The sequence below is a fragment of the Mastacembelus armatus genome, chromosome 20 (genome assembly GCF_900324485.2).
Source record: "Mastacembelus armatus chromosome 20, fMasArm1.2, whole genome shotgun sequence".
Lineage (NCBI taxonomy): Eukaryota > Metazoa > Chordata > Actinopteri > Synbranchiformes > Mastacembelidae > Mastacembelus > Mastacembelus armatus.
In genome coordinates, this window is record NC_046652.1 from 7,791,130 (window position 1) to 7,817,002 (window position 25,873).

Sequence of the window (25,873 nt, forward strand, 5' to 3'; positions counted from 1 at the left end):
CATTTTAGAAACGGGTTTGCATTGTGAGGTTTTTCAGGGTGAGTAAATACCCCAAGAGAAAATAAGCATTAGCTGACTCACAGATTGAAGCCAAGGTCATTTTTCTACAGAAATGTGACGCTACCAGTGCATAATCATCAGTTTTAGTCTATTAATAACTAGAAACGTACTGAGACAAGTGTGCAAGAGTTTAAGTTGAAACATTTCAAGACATTATAATGTAATTATTTTATATTAACAGTGAATCAAATGATGACATTGTAATGGTTTTTAATAAATTAAAACTGTGTAGTAGGAGTAAAAATTTATTTTTATTTACCTCTAAAATGTAATGAAGTGGAAATTTTAAAAAACTAGCATGAAAGAAATCATCAAGTAAACCACCTCAGAGTAGGCTACTTTAGTAAATTGCATAAATAAAGTTTTTTTTTTCTCATCTACTAGACACTAAATATATATATATATATATATTCTATATAATATATATTGTGATCTTTGTGTTTCCCTTCAGTTCTTGTTCCTCCCGTGCTGCTCAATAATTTGACAGATTACACTGTCAACATTAGCAGCTCAGTGACTCTTAGCTGCCACTCTGAAGGCGTCCCACCCCCGACCATCACATGGTACAAAGATGAACATGCTCTGTCACCAGGATCAGGTAAAAATGATTTTAAAAACTCAAGCAAATAAATTATAGCTGTAATATGACGTCTGAGCATTTTTGCCACCAACTACAGGTATTGTCATATCGCCAGAAGATGGGACCCTTCATATTGACCGCATCACAATGGAGGACCAGGGTCTGTATACATGCCAGGCCACCAATGACAGGGGATCTGCAGAGAGCTCTGCCTATATATGGGTCAACAGTAAGTCCCTGTCAACCAGCATCTCTGTCGTCAGTTGGCTGTTGACCTCAAACCTGAGGATGGAGCTCACCCATAAGTTATATGCTGCAGTATATCATCGTTTTTTATGGACATAGCATTTATATAGTTAGATGTGGTGTAAACTCCCCCTCAGCCCTTTGTTCAGTTTTTCTTATTCACACACCCACACACACACTGGTACATCCGGTGGTGGTAGACTGTAGTGGGACCCCTATGATACCCCGAGTTTGTTCCCCAGTGGGCACACTTCTTGCGCTGGTACTGTTTGTGTGTGTGTGTGTGTTGTTGTGTTCAGTTGAATGTGTCAGGAAGGAAACTGTCTCCTGTTTTTATTTCCTCCGGAAGGGCTCGGCCTGCATCTCAGAGAGGCTGTGCACTGCAGTGAGCTGGGCATTTCTGTCTTACCATTAAATAAAGAAAAATAAATAAATTGGGGATTTAATGAGGAGGGTGGATGGCTGGGTTTAGGGATCACAGCGAAAATAGAGTGCCCCCATTTGGAAGCATGGAGAAAAATGAACACATCATGCACCTAAGTCAAATGATGATAATGTAGTTTTTGTGAAGTATCTGGATTTCTCGATGATTTTTTTTTCTCTTATTATCACTGTTTCACTTCAGTTCATTTCAAAACTTTATTTGAAACTCTAATTAATTAATTGATGATCAAAAATTAAAACCAAGTAAACATTCAAACTCCTGTGCAGCTTATTCCACAACAGTTTGTGTGCAACTAATTCAAATCAAATTACGTTGGAAGCTGATAAAGCTTTAGTTTGTGTGCTCATTGTTGTGTATTTGTGTTTTTTTGATCAGGGGCTTCAGAAATGTCATTTCTGGAAATTCCCACTCTTACCTGCACCTGCGTGGTGGCCACTCTCTTCTGGCTTTTGGTCACACTGTTCATACGGAGACTAAAACAGGTGAGGGTCAAAAAGAAAATATTGCTTCTTGCTGCAGTAAAACAAACATATGTATATATAAATACAAAATTTCTTGTATGTTTGTAAATAACCTCATATTTCTTTTTTCCTGAGCTGTCCCTTCTTAGTCATGTCAAAGGTACAAGTTTCCGATTTATAACCGACTTCTCACTTCTGGTCTCCTTCTCCCCTGTCAAATTGAGTCATTCTTATGTTATCACACTGTTGTTGGTAAACGTGTGTGGTTGTCAAGTTCGTTTCCAGTCAGTTTCACACTGTGTTCACATGCCACCTTAAAAGAACTAGTGGTTTTGTGTGTTTCAGTACAAATTGCAATCAACGGACAACTACAAGTTTTCTTATTTCTTGCTAATTAGGTTCATGTTACACTATAAAAACTACTTTGAATTAGTTTTGAAGTTAAAGTTATATATAAAATAAGATTTTTTTTCATCACATGCCGTATATATTCTGTTTCACATAAGGTAAACACATATTAACATTATTTTAATAGATAGATATGATAGATACTAAGAACTTGGGTCAAGAAGTTAAAGAATGAACACAAACCGTTATATGGCATACAGGTTTGCATACTGATTGTCTTTAGGATTTTATTTTTAATCAATTTAACTCCTTAAATTAACATGATCTTCTTTCTCTGAAGTCCAACACCTCAAACACCAAACCAGAGTACCTGTCGATCATTGTGGACACAGGAGAGGGACTGATAGAGGAGCAGTGTGAAAGACTGCAGTATGATCCCAACCAATGGGAGTTCCCCCGGGAGAGGCTCAAATTAGGTATATTTCTTCTCTTTATGAATAAAATGCAGAATTTCATGAGATTGATTTTTGGGAACGTAACGCTAGCAATAGAAGAGAGGGGAGGTGTTTAAGATCACACAGATATGAAGACTTTCTCATAGGTCTTATCAGATTATATTTGGGAGTGACTCTCGTTCCGTTAATCAGACTTTGTGTTGTCTGTGGTGAGTTAATCAACAGCAGCAGGGGTGTGTAAACTGTGTTTACTGGAAGTAATCAGCTCTCACTATCATCAGGGTGGGATTCTTTTAGATAGGCTGCTGATGGGATCTTCTCTTATCAGCATCTCACATTCAGGATGGATGATAATAGTAATTAATAAAGTTCCCAGATTACTCAGTTTGACACAAACCACACGTCCCTTTACGATCACCTGCCGTTTCTTTCTTACAGGTAAACCTCTCGGCCGTGGAGCCTTTGGTAAAGTGATGCAGGCATCGGCCTTTGGCATAGACAACATCACCAGCTGCAGGACTGTAGCTGTTAAGATGCTCAAAGGTGAAAGATCAGGTCTCTGATTTTCTGATAGAAATATCCAACCAAATGTAAAAACATTTGTGCCACTTGCTTTTGATTTCTGCCTTTTGTCCACCAGAGGGAGCAACAGCCAGCGAACACAAAGCTCTGATGACTGAGCTGAAGATCCTCAACCACATTGGACACCACCTGAATGTTGTCAACCTCCTGGGAGCCTGCACCAAGCCCGGAGGTGTGTGCACGTTCTATACATGTGTGCTCTAAATATGCCTTCGACATATGCACAAGTTTTTTTTTTTTTACATGCATATTTAATATTAGTGTTCTAGTGTGTGTTTATGGTCTGGGATACAGTTGCCATAGTTCAAAAAATGTGTCTGTGTGTGTGTGTGTGTGTGTGCAGGACCGCTGATGGTCATTGTCGAGTACTGTCGCTTTGGAAACCTTTCTACCTTCCTAAAGAGCAAGAGAGATGTGTTTGAGCACAACTGGGTGAGCTCAGCAGCTTCAGTAGTTGTCTACAAACTGAATTAAACATACTGTGGTGGAATTGTTCATAGAGCCGGACCTATCTCATGCATAAACGTAGTTCACACAAGACTGTGTTCCCAAACTTAGGCTTCTGCTTGCACTTGAGAGAAAAAAGGCCCTCTTTACAGTTACAAAGTCATACATTCATAAACACTTCCGCTATCTGTTTGACGTTCAAAGATATTATCAGTTCTTGAGCAGGGTGTTTACTTCCTTATTTTATTCACATGCTTAGACATAACTAAAAACTGTCGCCTCAAATGCAAATTTTCAAAGAGCAAAAGGTCTTTATGATTTTCTCTCTTATACCATTCAATGAACTGACCAACACCTCTTAACAAATTTCAAAGGACAAATGAACCTCTTCTTAACATTTTTGCTCAGTGTGTGATAATGAATTGATTTATTTCTCAGTTGGCTGAAAAGAAGGATGGAGGGTCGAGTTGTCAGATACCTGACATCCAGAGTGATGCTAGAACACATCAGGAGGAAAAGAAAGAGAATGGCGTTGGTATGACAGGCGCTTAGTGAACATTTGTTTGTTAAAATTCAAACTGCTCTTTTACATCTGTCTGTCCCTTCCCTTTCCTCCAGATCCCAGCTCCGCCTCCAACTCTCCTCTGTTTCTGAAGGATCTCATCTCTTTCAGCTTCCAGGTGGCACGGGGAATGGAGTTTCTGGCCTCTCGCAAGGTCTGACACTTCTCTCCAGAGTGGGTGTGCATGCGCGGATGTGTGTGTGTGTTTCATACATTTTGTTATTGTCTTTATGAATGTCTCTTTGTGCCTACATCAGTGTATTCACAGAGATCTGGCAGCCAGGAACGTTCTGCTCTCTGACAATAAAGTGGTGAAGATCTGCGACTTTGGCCTGGCCAGAGATATCTACAAAGACCCCGACTATGTCCGCAAGGGAGATGTGTGTATATATGAAAATGTATTTCAGTATTCAGGCGGGAAGGATTATTTAGGTTTTTCAGTACATACAACTGTGAAAATGCAGTAAGTGTTAAAATGCTATACCTGAAACAATAAACCAAAAGTGTGTGTGTAATGCAACTTGTGGAAATTATGCTCGTCATTGTTTCCCTATTGTCAACCTTTTTGGCCTTTTCAATTTTAAGTGTTTCCTCACGTAAATAGTGTTTTGTAAACCTGCTCCTGTGCTCCGGTCGGTTTAGGCCCGCCTGCCTCTGAAGTGGATGTCTCCAGAGTCCATCTTTGACAAGGTGTTCACCACCCAGAGTGATGTATGGTCCTATGGCATTCTGCTGTGGGAGATCTTCTCTTTGGGTAAGAGTCACTGTGCATATACAGAAGGTGAATGAAACAGAGCTCTGTGAGATGTTTAGTTAAACATACAACATATGTGTACCTGTCCAACAGGAGCCTCCCCATACCCTGGTCTTCACATAGATGAGGAGTTTTGCCACAGACTCAAAGGGGGGACGAGGATGCGGGCACCAGAGTACAGCACCCCTGAGATGTGGGTTGATATATTTTAAGCCACTGAAATCAGCCGGGGTCAAAGGGGTATTGCAATGAGGAAGCTCAGCATTCAACTTCAACAGCTTTGTTATAAAACCAATAAACAAAATTTGCTTTGCTGCCAGACATTTACTGCAGGAGGAACGACCCAAATTTAAACCTTTTTTATCATCAGTAATGATCCAGACTGTGATACTATTAATGTTTTGACTTAAAAATGAAGTAACATACCCATATGTTTGTGTGCACAGCTACAGCACAATGCTGACATGCTGGGAGGCCAGTCCCTCTGACCGACCCACCTTCACAGACCTTGTGGAGACTCTGGGAGACCTGCTGCAGGCGAAAGTTCAGCAGGTCAGTTATAGGCTTATCAAGTTACTATCTGTGGTCCAAAGATGCTCCCTCAATATTTCCATTAAGCTCCACAAAAAGACAAAGACACTAATGTCTCACAAAACAAGCTCTTACAAAGCGCCCTCTGGTTTGGATGTTTTCAGCAGGATGGGAAAGATTATATTCCTCTGGGATCTTTCATGACTGGAGACACAAATTGCAGCAAGAGCTTCAAAGAAAACCCACTTGCAGTCACAAACCTGAGGTAAACATAACACGAGAGAGAACATGAAGCATTGTGCAATTTAGACCAAATTATACAGGTCTGACCCAGTGCACCTTCACTAAAGATGTTATAATTAAACATGAAAAAAATTACAAAAATAACAACACAGATGCAGATGTGAAAGTGATGGCAAGGTAACTGAAACTAAATAGAGAAACAACAAGACTCAGGTTGAGAAAGTAGAGAAATTTCCAACTAATGTTTTGAATTTGAATCCAACAGTTACATGAGGGGTATGGCCACACTTCAGACATTTGAGGAACTGCCCTGCGAGATGCCAGACAAACCTGATGTAAGAAAACACCTTCACTTCTGCTTACTTTCTCACACACACAGAGTGCGACAAAAATGCGTCTTCGTTTGCCAGATTTCAATAATCTGATGTTTGCATTGTTTTTGCTTCAGGATGAGCAGAGTGACAGTGGCATGGTCCTGCCCTCTGAGGAGCTGAAGCACATCACTTGGAATAAATGCACCAAGAACAAGAAACTCAGCAGGTGGTGACTTTTATTTCTAAACTTGCAACACTTGACTTCCCTTTTCTCAAATGAAGAAAGCTGCAAGGTTACTTTTTCTAAATCGGCCCTCCTTTGGTCCTACAGACATCTTGTAAAAGATGACTGTATGTTTTTAGATGCAAATGTAAACCATAAATCGACAATTAGTCAATGAATGACTGTCGTTTATTGTTACTACACAATAAACCACACACTGATTCTTAATCTATATTTTTATATGTAGATTCTTCCGCTTCAGTTGCCAGGACAACCAGATGCCCTTCCTGCACAACAACACTGCAGGTCTCCATGATGATGAGCCGTCTTTCCTCCCATGTGACTGGGAGTCAGACGGGGGCAACTCTCCTCCTCCGGCCTACAACTCTGCCTTTCTCTATCCCTCCCTTTAGCATCAGCTCTTGTATTCGGCTCGGACAACTTTACACAGGGTAAACATATTTTTATATGACTGCTTTTTTTGACACTTGCTGTTTGCATCCGCTACCTCATAATAGGACCACATATCGTTCTGCATCCCAGCAGTTTTACTTTTTCCTTCTTCAACCAAAATGATAATTTCTTTAGATTAGATACGTTTGATTTTCTGATTTAAAAAAAAAAAATCACAAGCTGTTGTACATTAAAGCCTCCTTACAATTATCAGCTATTAAAACATTTCCACACACCTCTTACTAGAGCAGCTAAGTATTGCCTGCCAGTACTTATGCTATGAACTTAACACTGAATGTATTTACCAATCTACAACTATTACAGCTTATTATATAGGTACCACATGCTCTGAGCTTTGTGAAGAGGAACACTGCTGTATGAAATAACTGCTCCTCTTACACACCATCTATATGCTGGATAAAGTTACTACCAAAAGAAATATAGTATGTGTTAGAATCTATCTATCTGTATTTATTTTAATGCTGTAATCATTTAATAGATCAATCACTTGTTAATCAATTAAAGTTTGTTTGTATCTGACCTTTTATGAATGTAAATTACACTCAGTTACCAGTTTATTAGGTACCCCCAGAAAATGAAGACACAAACATCCTGCATTCAAATATTTTGTGAAAGAGATCAATTGAATTGGTTGTAAAATATGTCCTGATTTGCCCAATAATATTGAATATTCATTTTTTAATATATTCAAAACACCCTTCAGTAAAATGCTATACAATAAACAGCCCGCAAATGACCATAAACTTCAGTCAACACTTTTAAAAAGTGTTGACAGAAGCAAATCAAACACATTATAACCTTCATAAACTGAAATAACCTGATAAACTGGCAGCTGAGCGCATCAACTCTATATTAAATATCCTTTTATATAAATACAAGTCATGTCATTTAGCATTTACCAAAAACCTGTCCTGTTTGGGTCTATTTTTATTTACAAATGGCATTTAATACATGAAGATCCTTTCAGTGTCGTGTTTTCATCTTTCGACTGAAATGATTAGTTGACTGACAGATCTTTAATAACTCAACTTGAAAAAGTAGTAACACTTCTTCTTTTCAGCTTCTCCTGAAAATAATTAGGAATGTAATAAAATATTAAAACATTTTCTAGTTTTTACAGAAACAAACGTGCAGTGTGGCAGAGCACATTCAATTTACTTGTATTTTCAGCTGAAAATTATTCATTGAAGATTAACTTTGTATAGTAAAATAACCCACATGTTAATTTAATGCTAAGAGATCTCCCCATATAAATTCATAATTGTTACAGCCGTAACTATAAAAAACAGAGACGGCATCCCTCTTGTATAAGTTTTGGTATTCTTTATTAAAATACTGCTGTACACACAAATATTGCAAAATCTGAGACAATGAACACAAGAGGGGCATAAAACATACTAAGACGGTGATTGTAGGTGTGTTGATGTGGGGGGGGGGGGGGGGGAGAAGAACATTATCACTAATATTAACTGGAGTGTGTGTTATAACGTGGAATATGAAGTGATATGAGCACTAACATTGTATAGGCCAAGTTGGGAGCATGTGTGTGCATCTGAAAGTATGTCTGTGTTTTGAGGGTTTTCTAAAGCACCACATTCACCAAATGTTTTGTCTGTTCATTTTACAAAAACAGAGGAGAGGAAGTAGTACATGATCTAACAAAACCAGCTCCCTGCAGGTTTGTTGCCTCCAAAAACTCGGACTTCATTTACGTAAAGACACTGTGCTTGATTATGCCGTTCACCTTGATTGGTTTTCATATTTGACCGTGTGGTTCACATCCTGGTGTTCACCAGTCTTACATTTTGCACACATTCAAAAAAAGCTACTGAGAACAAGATGAAATCAGAGGAATCAAGAACAGTGGTTTGACAAAGCTGGGATTATTTCTTCTTGGGGTCTGCAACAAATTACTTCTGTCAACAATTTAGATTTAAATCATCAACTCAATATAGAATTGTGCCTAAGGGGGAAAAAAAAATACCTCACAGCATGATCTCAACAGTGCCATTAACTTCCTAAACCTCCATCTGAAGACATCCCACCAATTCCTCTGTAGCTCATCTATCTGGTAGCGGCCAATGACAGCCAAAAACATTCAGTCATTGGGTCCCTCCAGCTGTTCATTGTCCTGAGAGAAATCCAGATCATCCATCCAGTAACACAAAGACTGTTGGTGCCCTGTTCCTAATCTCCTTTGCCCTCTATTCCTTCCCCTTTCCCCTGCCGGAATTGGTCCACACAATAATAAAGAGGTGAATTGAGGCAAAAATGAATTGCCTTCCCTCTTCTCATCATGCATTCCTGGACAAGAGGAAAAAAAAACTGCTAGAAAAATCACAAAAAGCATCACTTTCTTCCAAAGGTAGAGGGACCCTGACCCCATGAGGGGAAGTGAAGTTTGGGAGAATTAGGAAGTAAAAGAGGGGAGAAAGAGACAGAGAAAAGGGGGACGTTGGGATCAGGAAGACAGTTGCGGGACAAAATAAGGACATTCCACAAAGAGGCAGCTGTGGTTCAACCTCAAAGAAGCTGCACCCATGGTCTACTCCCAAGTGCTGGCCAGCCAAACCAAAAAGACCCATCCCTAAAGAGTTTGTATTATGATGACAAGCATCAACCAAAGGTGGTTTCTGCATATCAACAAACACCCGGTAGATCACATCAGGATAACACATCCCCTCCACAGCACTTAACAGAAGCCACCCATTTCACCCCCCACGTAGCAGTCTATGCTAGCCCACCCACCCCAAACATGAGTCCACAATTTCCTGAACTAAAATGTCAGAAATCCAAATAAATTTTTCCAGTTTAAAGAACCCTTCCCACCCACCCAAGTGGTTTGTCCTTTCTGAAGGGGAACCAATAACCAAGGCAAAACTGGGCAAGCCATTTCATTTAACAGGTGACAGCCTGCCCCAACAAAAGCATCAGGTGGTGTGTCCCATCTCCTAGTGCACCAGAATGAAAGGATGTGACCTCCAGTCAGTTGAAAAATGCAGTCAATAAAAAGCTAGATTTAGTTTTTTGTTTCCATTTCTGAGTCTGCTCTGGTGTTTTTGTCCGTCTGTGTGACATTAGCACTCTGTGCACCCTGTAGGCCATTCACACATAATCATAAAAATAATTACAATTAAACAAAAAAAATTAAATCTTAGTGCATCCTCCTCAGAAAAAATAAAACCTGGCTGTAAAAAAAAAAAAAAAAAAAAAAAAAAAAAAAAAAAAAGCAGGATAAAAGTTAAAAACCTCAGGTGTTTTCTCATTTTGTTCCCCAAATTTAAAAACAAAGAAAAAAGACTGTCCTGTTTTTTTTTCCTTTTCCTTTTTGATTTCAGCTGTGGGATTTAGAAAAAAAAACAAAAAAAAAACAAAAAAAAAAACACGTTTAGAAAAAGCCTTACTGGTGGACAGAGTCAGTGTATGTGACTGAAGTTCACGAAAGCCCTGCCCTGCTGCCTTCGCCATGCTGATGTCATTTAAATGAGCCTGGTCCTCCGCTGTAGTGCAATAGTTTGCTTGAGGTCCGGGCAGTCCCACCCTGGGTCTCTAAAGGCGCTACAGGGAGCCTGAGGCGGCAGCCTGCAGCTCCTGGAAGGTGCTGTCAAAACAGCGCTTCAGGTCTGAGTACGTCACAACCAAGACACTTTTCTCATCCCGAGACACCAGACTAATCTTCTCTGGAACACCTGCATCCAGCTAAGGAAGTCAGTATTAAAAAAAAAAGAAAAAAAAAAAAAAAAAAAAAGTAAGTTATATTCTGACATCAGAATTTCATGCAAAGTGAACAATTTTGTTTTTAAATAAAGGATTAATGAAAACCATGAAAAGAAATTGTCATTTTCACCATTTTTAGAAAATAATACGTAGGTTGATGTTAGAAATAATTTAGAGTCCTAATTTTATGGTGATGGAACATGATTTCAAATTTCTACAAACTCCTTTGCACCCAAATAAAGTTGGTATATCTGACATAATATATGTGGATTAACTAGCAAGTGCTGAAGTTATATGGCTATTAATACATTTCAGGCATGTGAAATGCAATCTGTCAAAGCTAAAGGCTTAAACAGTCAGACGAGGAACAAGAGAATTGAGAAAAAACATCTTAAGTGTACCAGAAAATTAAGATGTGGGCTAATAAGATTAACAAGCTCAGAGGAGATCAGGTTTTTAATCATTTTGCCAACAACTGCCCAGGACCAGCTGATTATCATTAATGGAAGCTAGTCAATAGTATGACCTTTACTCTCTCTATACTGCAATAAGTCAACAAATGCCTTTGCATATGAAAATATACAATATGTTCTGAAAACTGGTCACTTAATATGACCAGGTCATACACACCGTGTATGAATTACTGTTCATTACAAAGGCCAACGTGTCCAAATGCTGCATATCACAATATCAAAGTAATAAAGACAGGAAGAAAAAAAGTTCACTGACTTTGTTGAGGCAGGAGACAATGTGGCTGAGGTCGATCCAAGGTGTCCCAGCTTCTGTCACCTGGTGAAACAGGTGATCCCGGAAAAGCTTCAAGAGATAGCGGTCGCCCGTCTCTGACCATGTTGGGTCCTTCTGAAATCTGATTTGAACAACACAAAGTCACCAAATGATAAGAGAATATAAACCACATACTGATGAACCTTAGCACAAGTGCACTTACTCTGGCCTCTCATTTATGGTGCCCAATTTGGCCAACAGGCGGAAGAGACGACCATTTTGCACCTCCTGCAAATAAGCAAACATTAGTTTTAGTCATACAGGCCAACACTTTTCAATTTTGGTGGCTGCATCCAGATTTCAATTGCACAGGGTTTGTACTGGTGGAAACACCAGTGAAGTTGAACAGATAAATTCAACTTTAATTGAAAATAAATTTTGAAACTGGCACAAGTGAAGAAAATATTCAGCTGCTGAAAGCTGTAAAGGTCAAGTTATTTAAAAAAAATAAAAAATTCTTTCACATCAAGCATTTAACACTGTTTTTCAGCAGATTAACAGGTAAATGCTTAAAGACCCTGTTGAGATTGTTCACATTTCAGATTGTGTGTCTTAGATATGAAAATTACAGAGCAGGGTGCACTCTTCACAGGTTTCTGCTTCTAAGACTGGACAGCTGCCACCAACGAGGTGGACATTAATTCCCAAAACTCCTCAAGGTATCTTAAAGGATAATGTAAGGGTGTCTTTTTATCAGCTAAGATGTGGGGTAATGCAGAATGACCCAAAGGCTGCCACAGAATAACTTCAAAGAAAATTCTTTATTGAAATGGTCTACTCAGAGTCCAGACCTTAACTCAAGAGATGAAAGAGATAGATGTTGTGAAATGAGCTCCAAGAGCTGTTCACACCAGACATCCTGACAAAATGGCTCAACTGAAGCGACTCTAAAGAAAAACAGTGCATAATAGCTCCTGAACATTGTGCCAGTCTGATCCACAGCTACAAGAAGATATTGTCCGAGGTTACTGCTGCCAAAGGAGGTCCACCCAGTTATTAAATTCATGGGTTTTAATTAATGGCTGTGTTCGCTAATGACATGGTACCAGCTAAAGCACATTGTGTTTGTCTCTACATGTGACTTTGATAACGGGCTGACATACTTTTTCTCATCACTGAAGGTTTATGTGAGAAAACAAAAACAATAAATCACTTAATAATAACTACTCATTCCTACAGGGAACATGATCAAAAACAGAAAGCTTTCACTTGATATTCTCTCCATACATGGTTCTGGGCCCTGTTCCTAACAGGTTCCACAACAAACTTCCTCCTTACCGAAAGTTAACCAGAAAAAGCTGCATTCTTCTTCTTAATACTTTTGCTTTTGTTTGCAGTCTCTCGTCCGAGAATGAATTAAATGAACAACAGCAAACAACTCCAAAGTCAACAGTGAATTCAGAAACCTCCTAAACATCAACACCCACTGTAGACTTTCCTAGACAGCTAGATCACCTAATTTATTAAAAAAAAGCTTAGAGTGAACTACTGCACTTCTGAACACGTGCACCTACAGATATGACAAAAACCTGATGTTTCTGTCTCCACCTTAGATTAATTTGACAACATATAGCTTACCTTCCGTCTCTGCAGATTTAATTTACTCCTGTCTCTCCTTTCTCTTCCTCCTCTCTGCCTGTCTCACCCTGTCAAACGTTTTCTGCACTGTTGGACAAAGTGAAAATAATTGAAAACCAAAGAGCCATTTATGTTGGCTTCCTCCAATATGTATTTAGGACGATACCCTCAAGAACTTTCTGCCACTGCAACTCTAAACTTATAATTTTTTTCTCTGAAAAAAAACAAAACAAAACAAAACCTAACAGAGACTGGTTTAACCTATAACCTTAGTTTTAAATCTGACATTCTGATAATTATTTATATCCACTGTGATAACATAACATTACCCTCCTAAATCTAACTGCTGAGATATGGGAACAAGCCTACCACACTACACAAAGCCCACTGGGATAAGAACCTATATAAAAATTGTTTTATTCTTGCCAAAAACATAATTCAACTATTATGCGATATCACACAGCTATATATCAGAATGCAATCACTTCTTTTTAAAAAGTCAGTGTTAACCTGTTAATGAGTAAGTAATGAGTTAAAAACTGAAATAACACCCACAGGCAGCTTGACACGACAGTGGAGTTGCGATGGTGCGACCACAGTGGTTGCCCTTGAATGTGACACGCTACAGTCCAGCTAAACTCAACTTTAAACACGGGCTCTCTTGGTCCTCAAGCAGATCTTCTAAAAATGTGTTTCTTTAGTTTCAGATTGTTAAAGCTTTTGTCAACAAAAAAGTATCCTAAACATCACTGCCACTATGTCCCGTGTGCAGGTATGCTAACGCGTAACTCAAAGATGGCCTACAAAACAGGAAACACTTCACTCACACACTCACACACTCACACACTCACACACTCACACACTCACACACTCACACACTCACACACTCACACACTCACACACTCACACACTCACACACTCACACACTCACACACCCCTCCATCATATCAATACATCACAGGCATGCTTGGACAGAAAGCTACTGTGTTTTCAACTGCAATAGACTGTTACAACTGAAAAGTATTTCCTTGATTTAATCTTCAGCTGTTCAGTGGATTTTTATGGTCGATGTCTTCCCTTTTGAATTCTGCATTTTTGCAGTATTGATAAAATCCCCTGCACACCTGATAAGGGCAGAAACTGAAAATGCTCATTTTCAAACACAAACGTGTAGAGTTAGGATGTAAAGAGTAAACTATGTCAATTAACAACAAGTAAGCGAGATGAGATGAAAGCTTATTGTTTCACACATTCACACCTCAACAACAATAACACTAAATTCAAGGCCAATATGCCATACAACATCCTATGTGCACACAACTTCCCTTTTAGCTAAGTAAACCAATACCTCATTTCTGACCACGACCTTAAAATATCAAGCCTTCTGTGAAATAAAAAAGAAAAAAAAGAAAAAAAAAAAAAAAAAACTGTCTCCATGTCTTTTCCTTCATATACCTTGGCCAAGTCCTCTTCAATGACATCATTCCTCATCTGCGATGCATCCAGCTGTGTGTAAAACCGAGCTCCAATCATCGGCATAATGTCATTGACACTGCGTAGGCGAGACTGATCAGTCAGCAGATACCTGAATATACAATAAACAGAGTTTATCTTCAGGTGAGTTAAAAGGTCAGATACCATTGTGCATTCTCACAGACACACCATTGAACTAGTAAATGAGAGAAAAGTGATTTTCATGCCAACACTCAAGTCTTAAAGAAGCCATTTTATGTCTAAATTTTGAGTTACTTCGGTATGAAAGGCCATAATGTAAACACCATTAAAACTGGACAGTCTGGGCAGCTATCTTTTCAACTTACCAGTTTCAAATTTTAATAAACCCAAAACATTGGCACCTAAAGTTCTCCTATACCAATATGTTTGCACCATTACAATGTTAAGGCTTTAATTTATAGGATATTCTTAATTTAATCAGATGAAAGAATATTATTGGATCAGATTCCAGATTTGTTTGGCTTTGTTATACTGGATAATTGGGTGACTACAGCATCATGTACGACTACAGATCACAGACCACAAATGCAGACCCAGGCAACATGTAACATTTGAGGAGCACACATGCTCCAAACTTGAAAAATGTCTGGTCTAACTCACCCTGTAGCCATCGCAATACAACCACAACTGAAGATTATGCACATTCACTTTGTATCCTAAAACATTATTACATGGGACTAGGGAAACTAAGATGTCTGTTGTCAAAGGGAAGACCACAAATAATGTGTTCAATCCACAGCATGAGAACATGGGGTGGCAACAGATCACTGCTGTCAGGTACAGATAAAAGGTCATTGTTCAAAACCTGAGGCAGGTGCAAACCTTTTAGTCCAGCTGCTCTCTGGACTGTGTCCACCTCTAATAAAGGCAAGTTTCACATTTATGCAAAATTTGAGAGAATGTGAAAACATTTATATGCATGACACAAGCTGTACTCTTTCCTTTCTTACAGAATGAGGTTCTTGAGGTCAGAAGAGTAGTTGATAGACACCAGCTCCATGGCCTTCTGCAGGTTCTCTCTTTGAATGCCAGCAAGGGAGTTACATGCCAATGCCAGCACCACCTTGCCAAGAGACACTAGGTCTGCTTGCTACATGACAAAACACATAACAGAAAAATTCATATCAACATCAACTACAAGTGGATACAATCTGGTGTTCACAACTAATCTGTCATGTATTTTCCTGCATAACTATCCCCAAGGAGGCATCGTCATGGAAAGTACCTGGTACTGTGGCATTAGCGCAAGATGATTGGTCTGACTGTTGTCAAATGTTAAGACGTCAAACACCCCAACACAGTTCAACCGTAACCTGCAGAGATAAGAACATAATCAGCATTGCTTTGTGCGGATGTGTGTAAACATACGTAGTTCTGAAAAAAGGAAGAAATTACTCTTCTGCTTTTTCTGTATTTACAGATAATCATATCTACACCTTCTGAGCTGCAAATAGAAATTCATGTTCTATACACCTCCATTTAGGGTTATATGGGACAGGTTTTCGAATCAACCTTTATCTACCCATGCTGAATGATGAAGTTGACTGAAAAATGTCTGTGTGCGTATACCTGGTCTTGCCAGTAATGAGAATCTTGCTGGGGTCCATGACACGACAGGCCAGGCCGGCAGTGTGGATGGTGCGCAAGGCCGAGCTGAGCTGGACAATGTAGGCCCAGATAAGAGACTCAGGGAGCAGACCAGCATGCTGCCGTGGCGGGGGCGGCTCATGTTGTCCTGCACACGGAGATATGCTTTATCTCAAAATGGCGCACGAAGGATTATATATTACTTGTGTCATTTTCTAATTTGCTTTTCAATATTATTGTGAATAAGCTGTCAGTCATTGGCGTAGGCTAACCGCTGGTGACATTTTAAGAAATGTCACATTGTCGAAGTGAAAATAGAGAGAAAGCTCATGGATTGGGGCATGTATGCTGTTTGTAACACTTCACCCTCTTCTTGTAAAAGAGGAAGCTTTGCTTTTGAATTGTGAGTTTCTGTTAACTACTAAATGAACTGATGAATATACACCAGAGCTCCCCTTGGACAGACGGTGGAAAACTCTGCAGCATAATCCTGATGGTCAATACAACCTCATGGATGGTGGAATAAGTGGATGAACACCATATGCCAAGAACAACTGGCAGGAAGCCACAAAGGTGCCAAAATGGTACTCCACCCATGATCATTGAAATGGAGGTCACACATGAGAACAGCAGTTGCAGACTTGGCCACATATGAGCAAACAGGCTTTTCCACACCGTTACTGACCTGAAAGTTTTGTGTTTAGATCACAATTCAGTATCTGCAGTACATATGAGAACAAATACTAGACAAGGTGTCGTTCTTACTGGCCAGGTATTTGCAACAATGTGATGTTTTGTCATCGCTGCCGTATCTGTCAGGTGGTTGAAAAGCAAAAGCGGGTATGATCATAAGGCAATTGGGCAAACTTTTGATCCAGGAGACATGTTTTTGGTGTTGAGCTTTTGACCAAGAGGACAGCTACACCCAGGTTTTCCAGTCCCATAGAGTGTGTTGGATCTGAATTATGTTATGGTTAGAGTCCCAGAAGCAGAATGTAGTTCAGGTGATTGAATTAAATTCAATATTATTGTGTGCCAGGAAGGACAAAGATAGAGCTGCACATGATGTGGATGTTGGCAAGACCACGGTGGCTAACAACATCCCCAACCAGTATCGTCCTCACAGAAAAAGGGAGATTGTAGCACACTGGTACTACAAAGTGATGAAGTCTCAGTGTTTGTTGGCTTACAGTTTTGACATTCTGCAGTGGAGAACGGTCCAGCAACCCTCAAAAGGTTAAATCCAGGGGTTAGCAAAGAGTGACATACACTGATGACATGGTCAGATGTAGTGACTATAAGATCAGAAGTTTGAGACTGTTAAACCACCAGGACTTGTGGACACTCCTAATTGTGAATTTCAAAAGGAGTGCTATAACCTGTTAGTGTCATCCAGTTGGATGTTGAGTAGTGCTTCTGTAAGAGGCAAAGGGTCCAAGCTATACTGGAGTTCCAGGTGCCTTTTACTCACACGCATCTTAGCCATTTTCAGGTCTGTGTGGATTCTCTAACTCTTTATCTCTATGCAGCTTCTTGTCCAGCACTCCCATGATGAGGGCTCCTGATTTACATGAGATTGCACTGGCAACGGATGCTTGTGAGATAGGAGTTGGCACTGATGGTAAAATAAAGGGTACACCGTTTTCATTCATGAACTTAGATAACATTTAGCTCTAGGAGGATTTTACGATAGTCATTCCCAGAGACTGTACAAAGCCACATTGGTGTCTTCAAGGTTGAAAATGCAAAACACAGTTTATCTGTAATTACTCCCATGAAGTTTCTCATATCCTTCTCAGGTATAAAACATTACTGCAAATAGAGGGATTTGTTCTGTCTTCTTTGCAAATCTGTGTGACCTAAGTGCTCGTAATCGTTAAAAAAGTCTTCTGACTGATTCATTTATTTTTGGGTCCATGTGAAAAGAAATAATCCCCCTCCCCCGAAAAAAACAAACAAACAAAAAAAAAAAAATAGTTTTGCTGTAGGCTGGAGAGGATGGCTTTGAAAGGCCAGTAGCTTACTTTTCAATGAATCTTAAAAAGACATCAGAGAGCTTATTTACCAATTGAGAAGAACGCTTTAGCTCTGGTATTTGTTATGAAGCACTTTAATGTGTTATGTATCTAGTGGAGACAAGGCTGTAGTGTACTCAGACCACAATCTTTTGTTATTTCTTGCAAAGTTTCAAAAAAACGTGTTTGATTGGAATCCAGCATTGCAACTATATAGTGTCGAAGTTAGACATTACAGGACAGAATACCATCATGGCAGATGCTTTGTCAAGAGGCTATGAACAAGAGTGAAAAGTGATGACTTACATTCTGTGAGTTCATAGTAAGAGGTGTGTAGTTTTGTAAATAGAAATAGTTAAACTGAATAAACAGACATAAAAGACATAATAGTACTTAGGATGTTACTGTGTGGTGACCGTGACACTTTCAAACCAAACCTCAAACTGTCAACTTCTTGTCGTCTTTGTCTTGAGGACAAACCCTTCTTAAAGGCACAATTTTCAGTCATTTCAATGAAAAACATCAACATTCCCTAAAGAAGTAGTTAAACTTTTCCTGCTGGGGTCCCTTGTGCAGGTAAAATGTTTTGTGGCACTTCAGTCAATTACAAAGTAAAACTGCTGTCTTCGTCCTTGCATTCAGCTGTTTTCTATCTTTGACATATCATAAATAGACATTGTGGCAGTGTTGTTTCACAAAGCAATGGTCTTGCTGGTTGTTGCTCTATCAAAAACAGTTTACACTCGACGACTCTGGAGGTACTATGTTGGAGATGAGTTGAGCATCTAAAAGCACATTTGCTGTTTCAGTAAAGTGACTGCCAGGTATGCTAGGCTAGTTTTTTCCTAAAGAACCAACAGAAGTTGCCAAAGCCGTGTCTTAACATCTTCAGCTTCAGCTTGAGATGTGCAACACATTGATTTCTCTTAACCATAGTGCTTTACCTGCAACATTTGGAACTTTGAGTGTTGGTTCATTGTCTGCTTTACTTGGCAGTTCTTTCACAAAACTCTCCATGCTATCAGTGTGGTACCATACATACATACCAATATTTATACAGTATATATAACCATCAAAGCACACCCCTGTTGTAACCTAAAGCCCCACCTAGAGGGCGCATACCACCGCAACTCCACTATAACCAAAATAAATGATCAAATGCAACATACTGTCCCAAGAAATCATGTTTACTGACTGCAGAAATTTGTCTTATTAATAGCAGGTTGTAATGCTTACCACCAAGATTACATTAGGTAATGAAAATGAAGCGACAAACTTAGGGTGCGTATTGTGCAACAGATGCCACGATCTCAAACTGAGAATGAAAGAGTTGGCCAAAATGTTTGTTTCCCAAAAGGCAATTCACAAAGAAATACATTTTAACTATATGATCCAGTGCCTTTGGGAAAATTTTAGTATGCTCCCCTATGCAATTGCATTAGAACAAGCTAGTTTTCCTTCATTGTGGTTTGTTACAGTGTTTGCTACAGACTTTGCTTTTGCTTCCTCTGTTTGCATTCCTGTAGGTAGGTCATACAGCACCTGCCCTAAGATCAGTTTCAGCCACAGTTTTCTGAAAGTCCTTTTGTCTGTCTTGCACAGACACACATGCCAACTGTCAAACCAGGATGCTTTTGAGACTCCAATCATTTAAATGCTCTATGATGCCTCACAAATCCCCAAGAATAGTTTCAAACAATTTGAACTTCTTTGAAAATGTGTAAATTTAAAGTTTTAATGCATGTTTTTTATGCAGCCTACATCAAAGATCAGATTCAGATCCGACCACACTCTGCAAACATGAACATGCACACACATAGAAACCAAGGCCAATGAGTTCATTAGCAAACAAAAACAACTCAAAATGTGTGAACCAACGGAGTACAGACCAACATCTGAGGTGATGCTTGGTCTATTTCAGTGCACACGGGGAAGGGACTGAAAAAAAAAAAAAAAAAAACTCACCCCACTTCCTCTTGGTGAAGTACGAGTCTGCTGCAGGGTCATTGAAGTGTCTGCTGAACATGGTTTCTGCACCAGCATGGAAATCATAAGAGAACACCAATGCTAAAACAAAAACAAAAAAAAAAAAAGACGACAGAAGCTGGAGTTCAGAAAATGAAGCAATCAGCAACAGTCAAAGCAAATTTTGGCCACTTTGTCCATCACTGTACCATCATGAGACCATACAATGTGAGGAGCTGGGTACATCGTCACTCTGGCTAACTTTCTTAAAAGTTTAAATACAATATTATTCTAACAATTATATCACTGTACCTTAAACTTTTTTGTTAAATACCAAGAGTGGTGAATGTATAATTATTGTAAAAATTAGAAAATATAAATTGTCTGAAACAAAAAGACACTGACTGCATACATAAGAAACAAGCAAGAAATTAAATTAAAACACAACTGACATACACAAACTTGTTTTACACACTCACAGTGGTCTCCAAAGGCCTTTGTGGTGAAGACCTCCCTCAGGGTTACAGAGTTTGAGTGCTGGATTTTCTTCCACATGTCCACCAGCATCATGCACTTGGTGTTAACGAGGCGGAAACCTGTATAGATTTTATGACACGTTTTAGATGATTACTGTACATACATTACAGCACAATAAGTGTTTATTTGACAAAGTGGCTATTGTGGGTCAGTGAAATCTGCTTAATATTAATTTCTTTCCACCACATTTGTTACCATGTATCCTCCTTAAGCAGTAAGGCAGGTCATCCTTGCTGTTGACGGCCTTGTAGCAGGAGGTGATGTAGCTGAAGTTGCTGGTCTTCTGCATGCGGTTTGGAGGAGGAAGGGGCTCAAGTGGGAACAAGCTGTGGTAACTATCCACCTCAGATGGTACATCTGCAATGACAAAAGCAGTTTCACAAGAGAAGAAAAAAACAAAACAAAACAAAAAAAAAAACAGATACACAAAGCACTTCACAAACACAAAGGTCTAGCTCATAGGCCATATCAAAAATAACATGCCGTGCCTTGGCTAAGACTGTATGTCGTAAATAGATTATGAATATCAAGTGATTTGTTTTCACAATTGCACCAATATGTAATTTTACAGTTCACAACTTTACCTCATTACTCTGTGTCTGACAAAAGGCAGAAAAAAAAAACCTTACGGGCAACTAGAAGCAAGACCCAGAGAGACCACAGACATATTTCAACACCCTTCCACAGAGATATTAAGAAATCAGCACCAAAATAAACTTTGCATTTGGTTAAGAGAGCAGTGCTGGTTTGTTTATTGTGAACATCAACATCAGAGCATCAAAATGGTCATCAACACCATCATCATCATCATAAACCATTTAACTCAGAACACATTATTTATGGAATGTAAAAAAATACTTATTGCAAGCCCGCCTCATTCAGCTGTACACAGGTAAAGTATTGAATCAATGTTAACCTTTCGTTGTGAGACAGAGTTGACCCTTTACCTGGGTTTTCTGAGTGATCAATCTGGGCCATGGTTATCAGATGTCTGTTTATCAGTTCCTTAAAAAAAAAAAAAAAAAAAACACACATACACACACACACACAAGGGCACCACATCAGACATTACCTCTAGAGCAGAGGACAAGGTGGATGTTTTATGAAAAAGACAAAGGGCAAGTGGGATAGTACCTGTCGGAGCTCATCAGCCATGAAGAAGGACGGGGCATTAGCTTTCGGCTGCATGTAAGCTACATGGGGCGCAATGGGGGGATAGATATGGTAGGTAGGAAACACCTGCGATGAAACCAGAAAAACCAACTTCCTATTTATTGTGAAATGTAAACCAGCTGAATAATAGATGTATAATAACTATAAGCTTCGAGCTACAAAATGAACATGATGGAAACGAAACTAGACAGAATTGAGTTTCAGATAGATGACGATTCCATTAGAAGCCACACAGCACAACTAGTTGGCCCCAACACCCGTCTTAATTTGTAGGATGTCTTCACAAAATAGGGCAGCCAACAAAAAGGTGCATAATTTAGTGTGCAAGAACTGTCTCCCAAAGGTGCCTCAGATTACAGGTTTTTTAACATTTAAATGCAGTTTTCTTGTTTACAATCAGTTCCTGCAAAAGTCATTGTGATGTTGCATCTTTTAACTTTTACAGTCTTCTGGTCTATTGCCAACTCCTGTCTGTAATTTTTACTTGACCAAAAAGCAGAATGCAACGAACAGCACATACCATCCCAGCCATTGGTGCTGGGGTGTTGTCTGTGTAGAAGTAGGTGGTCCCCCCTACAGTCTCCTTCTGGATAATGTGAGTACCCTGGTCAGATGCAGTGGTGGGCACCATGTAGTTAGCAGGATTTGGGGTGTGACTGCGACGACGAGGAGCAGGTGAGGTGTGCGGTGTAATTTTGGGGGAGTGGAGCGGAGAAGACCCCGCAGACAAAGACATGCCTGAAATTGGGAAGAAGAGGAAATATTACATCAATTGAAGGCATGCAGCAATCTGAAATCATATGAAATGTTTGACAGTTAAAGCATGAAAGATCTGCTTTTTTATCAAGAGTAGCACATGTGGTACTACACACAAATGGGAATTCCCAAACTTGCTGAATTATACAAATTCAGTGCTTAAGACCAAAAACAAAGCAGTGTGACTTAGAAAGTGGAGCAAAACAGGTATGACAGGGTGACTTATCAATTCATAGTTCCCCCACCTGGAGCCAGTGCAGCAGCTGTGGAACTGCTGAGACCAGGATGTGGGAAGAGAGGTGAGGCAAACGCCTGGACAGGGGACTGACCCATGGTCGTCATACGTGGAGTTCCCTTAGGGATGAACTCACTTGCTGCCGGGTTAGGAGTCTAGTAGCACACAGGGAAAGAAGTGCAAGAATTGCATCAGTTCTACTACTGCTGCTGCAGCTTTTAGAGGCAAGAAAAACACTCATACAAAAAAACAGTACAAAACTTAAAAAGCACTTTAAACTTGTTTCCATGTCTTGTTGTCTCACCTTTCTCCTTTGGGAAATGCTTAGAGCACCAAAATCACTGAAGAGTGAAGATGTTGGGGAGTTTATGGGATCTGTGGAAGACCAGAGATTGTAAGGCTTGAGCATTGCTGCTTTCAGTATTCAGTGGATGAGTGCTAACTACTGCCCAACACTGCACTGTGGGAGTCTTACCATGAGTACTGTGGCTGAAGTTCTTGGCACCATCATTAAGGAGACTGGGAGAACTGCTGCTGGTAGTCATTCGCTAAAGAAAGCAGTATTAAGAACAGATGTGTTAGAGAGTGTGTCCAAACTTTTGACTAGTGCTGTATGTGTATGTGTATGTGTGTGTATGTGTGTGTGTGTGTGTGTGTGTGAGAGAGAGAGTTAGGGCTGTCAAAATTTACACGTTAACGCAAACTTATTTTAACGGCACTAATTTTATTAACGTGCTATTAACGCAGCGTGCATTTCCTGTTGACCCGTGGCCTAGCATGTGGTAGAATTCAAAAATGCAGCCATCGACAGTAACAAGTGCTGCAGCAAACAGAAATGGATAAAGAAAAAGGTCTTCTGAACGGTAAATCCATTTACAAAAAGATGTCTGCAGATACTTAGCAACACCTGCCACATCCATACCTTGTGAAATTTTGTTTTCACTGTCAGGGTATGTTCAGAAAAGGCGAGCTGCCCTGTCATCTGAAAATGTAAACAGGCAACTGGCTCAATGCAAAGAAAGATAATAAAATAACTATAATAAAATAATTGTGTTTTTTCTATGTTCTTTTTTTTCCCATGAGTTTAACAGACATGAACAAGTTCTTTGAAAAACATATCTACTGTCTTTCAAACCTATCAATGTTCTTTATGATGTATGTTTAGGGTAGTTTCACTAATAATAAACATTCATTTGCATAAAGCATCCATGTTTGTCCATGCCCATGTTGATTAGAGTATTAAAAACTTGAAAAGTATTAATTTAAGCTACATTTAGAACAGATAGAAATGTGTGATTAAGTTGCGATAATGACAATCATGCAATTCAATATTTTAATCGATTAACAGCCCTAATATATGTATTTGCTTAAATAAGCAAGTGTAGAAAAAACAGCAATGAGGACACTGAATGAGGACAAAAAGAGGTCACTAACTATCACTGCACTGACCACATATGTGCAGCTACTCTCCTGTACCTGCATCATTGAGTATTTAGACTCTGCTGGGCTTCCAAAGCCATTGACCCCAATAAAACTGCTGCTGAAGTAAGAGTTGGTGAGGTTGGCATCGCCCAGCGTTGCTCCCTCCATCCCTGGGACTGTGGATGACGGAAACCAAAGTTTAGCAAAGACAGAGAGAAATGCTGTGCTTTATTTGTCCAGAAGGGAAAGTTGTGATGACAATGTTAGCTCTGCCAATTAAAAAGCATGGAGGCGGCTCCTGCAGAGAGAGCCACGGGGTGATATGTACACGAGGACACTTAAATAAGACTTAATAGCACCTTCCAGCGACAACTGTTCATTTCTACGGCTCCAGCTTGAAGCAGGAGTGTGTCGCTTTGACTGTCTAGCTGCGTACGAGTGTCTCTGGCTGTTTGTTTACGTCGGGGAAACACCACCGCACCAAACAAAAACAAAGTCTCGTGAACAGACATAGTAGCTACGCTAACGTTAGCAAACATTACACCAAACGCCGACGCTTCAGTTGGCATGAACAGCATTAAACTGGAGTGAAAATGGCTCAAAATAATAACGCCCCACCAAAGGCAAAGCACCCCGTGTTGGTGTTGGCTGAAGCGGTCAGTTGAGCGTCAGTTTAGCCGGTGGCTAGCTGGCTAATAGCTTGTCCTACAAAGATCAGGCCTCCTCGGTCTGAGCTGCAGCTACAAGCCTAATATCAGGGTTTTATTGGGCATAATTAACACCGCAAGTACACAAGGTTTTTCACAAGACAACAGGTGAGAACAACCGAGGGCTTTGGGCCACGTTTGGCAGCTAAATGTGACCCACGTTGTCTCGGTGTAAAAAAGGCCTCGGTGAATCCTCGGGCTAAATTTTAACAAAGCCCACATGGCCTAGAGGTAAAGTCACAGTCAACCACCCCGTGTGAGGCCTTGACTTAGTGTATTGGGTACTCACTGGTTAACAGCTGCCCCTCCAGGGACGTGCCTGCAGGCCCCAATGTTTCGCTCTTCTTGGACACACCGGTCCCCCCGCCGCCCGGGCAGGCTGCCGCGGACCCACCGAGGGGATACCCTGTTGGCGTCCCGCCACCCGCGGCCATGGACAACGGAACTGGGCTACCTCCACCACCGTGCAGCGGCAGGCTCGCCATGGACGGATCCTCGTGCAGGAACTGACACTCGTCTCCATAAAAGCACGTTTTGTCTTTCGCGTAGTATCGGCAAAACTTCACTTTGACATTGGGAATCCCGGCACCCCCGAGCGGAGCAGCTGAAGCTGGGAGTCCACTGTTCATGGCACCGCTGCCGCCGCTGCTGCCGGAAGACACTCAAACATAGAGAGACGCAGATAGCTAGCGAGCTAGCCTGCACACAGTTTACCCCCAAAGAAACGGACTAATATCACTTCAGCTGACGAATAACACCCACAACGCCACAATACTCACATTATAAGGCTAGGATGCACTTTGAATTAAGAAAATAACATTACACGCGGAACCCTGGCCACCCTCGTTGTCGCTGTCCATGCAGCTGTCTCCCTCCAAAGTAGCCCGTTGTTGTTTTTTTTTTTTTTTTTTTTTTCTTTCAGGCGGTTCTGCTAAGGACCAGCTAGCATTTAGCTTTGCATTGTGGGTAAGTGTTGCAGCCTGTGTTTACCTGCTGCACGCTGAGCTCGCTGCACACAGACTGGGATTGCACACAAGCAGCGCAGCGGAAGGACGAGAGGGTTTTTGAGCCCTCTTTGCTCTGTAGTCCAGGCTTTCAGCTGCCAGATGTGTTTGTTCCAGCTGGACATTTATAGAAGGCTGCAGTGGATCCTGC

At 40.2% G+C, this 25,873-nt stretch overlaps 2 protein-coding genes across 4 annotated transcripts in view; one reads left to right on the forward strand and one right to left on the reverse strand.

Annotated features, from left to right (window-relative positions):
* Positions 1 to 7,603, forward strand: part of flt1 (fms related receptor tyrosine kinase 1) — a 30,468-nt gene extending 22,865 nt beyond the window's left edge. The window contains exons 14-30 of one of the 2 annotated variants that reach the window (XM_026292045.1): positions 512 to 658; positions 738 to 869; positions 1,707 to 1,813; positions 2,481 to 2,616; positions 3,034 to 3,138; positions 3,236 to 3,349; positions 3,521 to 3,609; positions 4,063 to 4,159; positions 4,243 to 4,340; positions 4,444 to 4,566; positions 4,829 to 4,940; positions 5,034 to 5,133; positions 5,387 to 5,492; positions 5,636 to 5,736; positions 5,980 to 6,049; positions 6,163 to 6,254; positions 6,499 to 7,603. In XM_026292045.1, coding sequence (XP_026147830.1) covers positions 512 to 658; positions 738 to 869; positions 1,707 to 1,813; positions 2,481 to 2,616; positions 3,034 to 3,138; positions 3,236 to 3,349; positions 3,521 to 3,609; positions 4,063 to 4,159; positions 4,243 to 4,340; positions 4,444 to 4,566; positions 4,829 to 4,940; positions 5,034 to 5,133; positions 5,387 to 5,492; positions 5,636 to 5,736; positions 5,980 to 6,049; positions 6,163 to 6,254; positions 6,499 to 6,664 — 1,895 coding nt within the window. In that variant the 3' untranslated portion in view covers positions 6,665 to 7,603. The remainder of the gene's footprint in view (positions 1 to 511; positions 659 to 737; positions 870 to 1,706; positions 1,814 to 2,480; positions 2,617 to 3,033; positions 3,139 to 3,235; positions 3,350 to 3,520; positions 3,610 to 4,062; positions 4,160 to 4,242; positions 4,341 to 4,443; positions 4,567 to 4,828; positions 4,941 to 5,033; positions 5,134 to 5,386; positions 5,493 to 5,635; positions 5,737 to 5,979; positions 6,050 to 6,162; positions 6,255 to 6,498) is intronic. The other variant, XM_026292046.1, reaches the window with a different exon arrangement.
* Positions 7,604 to 10,060: 2,457 nt separating this feature from the next.
* pan3 (poly(A) specific ribonuclease subunit PAN3) lies at positions 10,061 to 25,852 on the reverse strand. Of its 2 annotated transcripts, none has more exons than XM_026291871.1 (18): positions 25,008 to 25,347; positions 24,066 to 24,187; positions 23,065 to 23,137; positions 22,894 to 22,964; positions 22,600 to 22,744; positions 22,119 to 22,336; positions 21,560 to 21,664; positions 21,373 to 21,430; positions 20,621 to 20,782; positions 20,368 to 20,484; positions 19,889 to 19,990; positions 15,891 to 16,056; positions 15,547 to 15,634; positions 15,272 to 15,411; positions 14,262 to 14,391; positions 11,392 to 11,456; positions 11,172 to 11,310; positions 10,061 to 10,424 (listed from the first exon to the last, which is right to left on the reverse strand). In XM_026291871.1, exons 1-18 carry the CDS (start codon positions 25,345 to 25,347, stop codon positions 10,284 to 10,286), a joined length of 2,382 nt encoding a protein of 793 aa, XP_026147656.1. In that variant the 3' UTR covers positions 10,061 to 10,283. The 2 variants fall into 2 exon arrangements, 1 of the variants encoding a protein (XP_026147656.1); XR_003294723.2 differs by lacking the exon at positions 10,061 to 10,424 and adding an exon at positions 12,807 to 12,893 and having other exon boundaries at positions 11,241 to 11,310; positions 25,008 to 25,852.
* Positions 25,853 to 25,873: the final 21 nt, after the last annotated feature.

Excerpts from the sequence above, each read along its gene's own strand:
- pan3 (XM_026291871.1), bottom strand. The coding sequence starts at position 25,347 with ATGAACAGTGGACTCCCAGCTTCAGCTGCTCCGCTCGGGGGTGCCGGG. Across the intron at positions 19,991-20,367 it reads AAAGGCCTTTGGAGACCACT|CATTGGTGTTCTCTTATGAT; the intron begins GTGAGTGTGTAA and ends TTTTTGTTTTAG. Across the intron at positions 11,457-14,261 it reads TTGAAGAGGACTTGGCCAAG|GAGGTGCAAAATGGTCGTCT; the intron begins GTATATGAAGGA and ends GCTTATTTGCAG.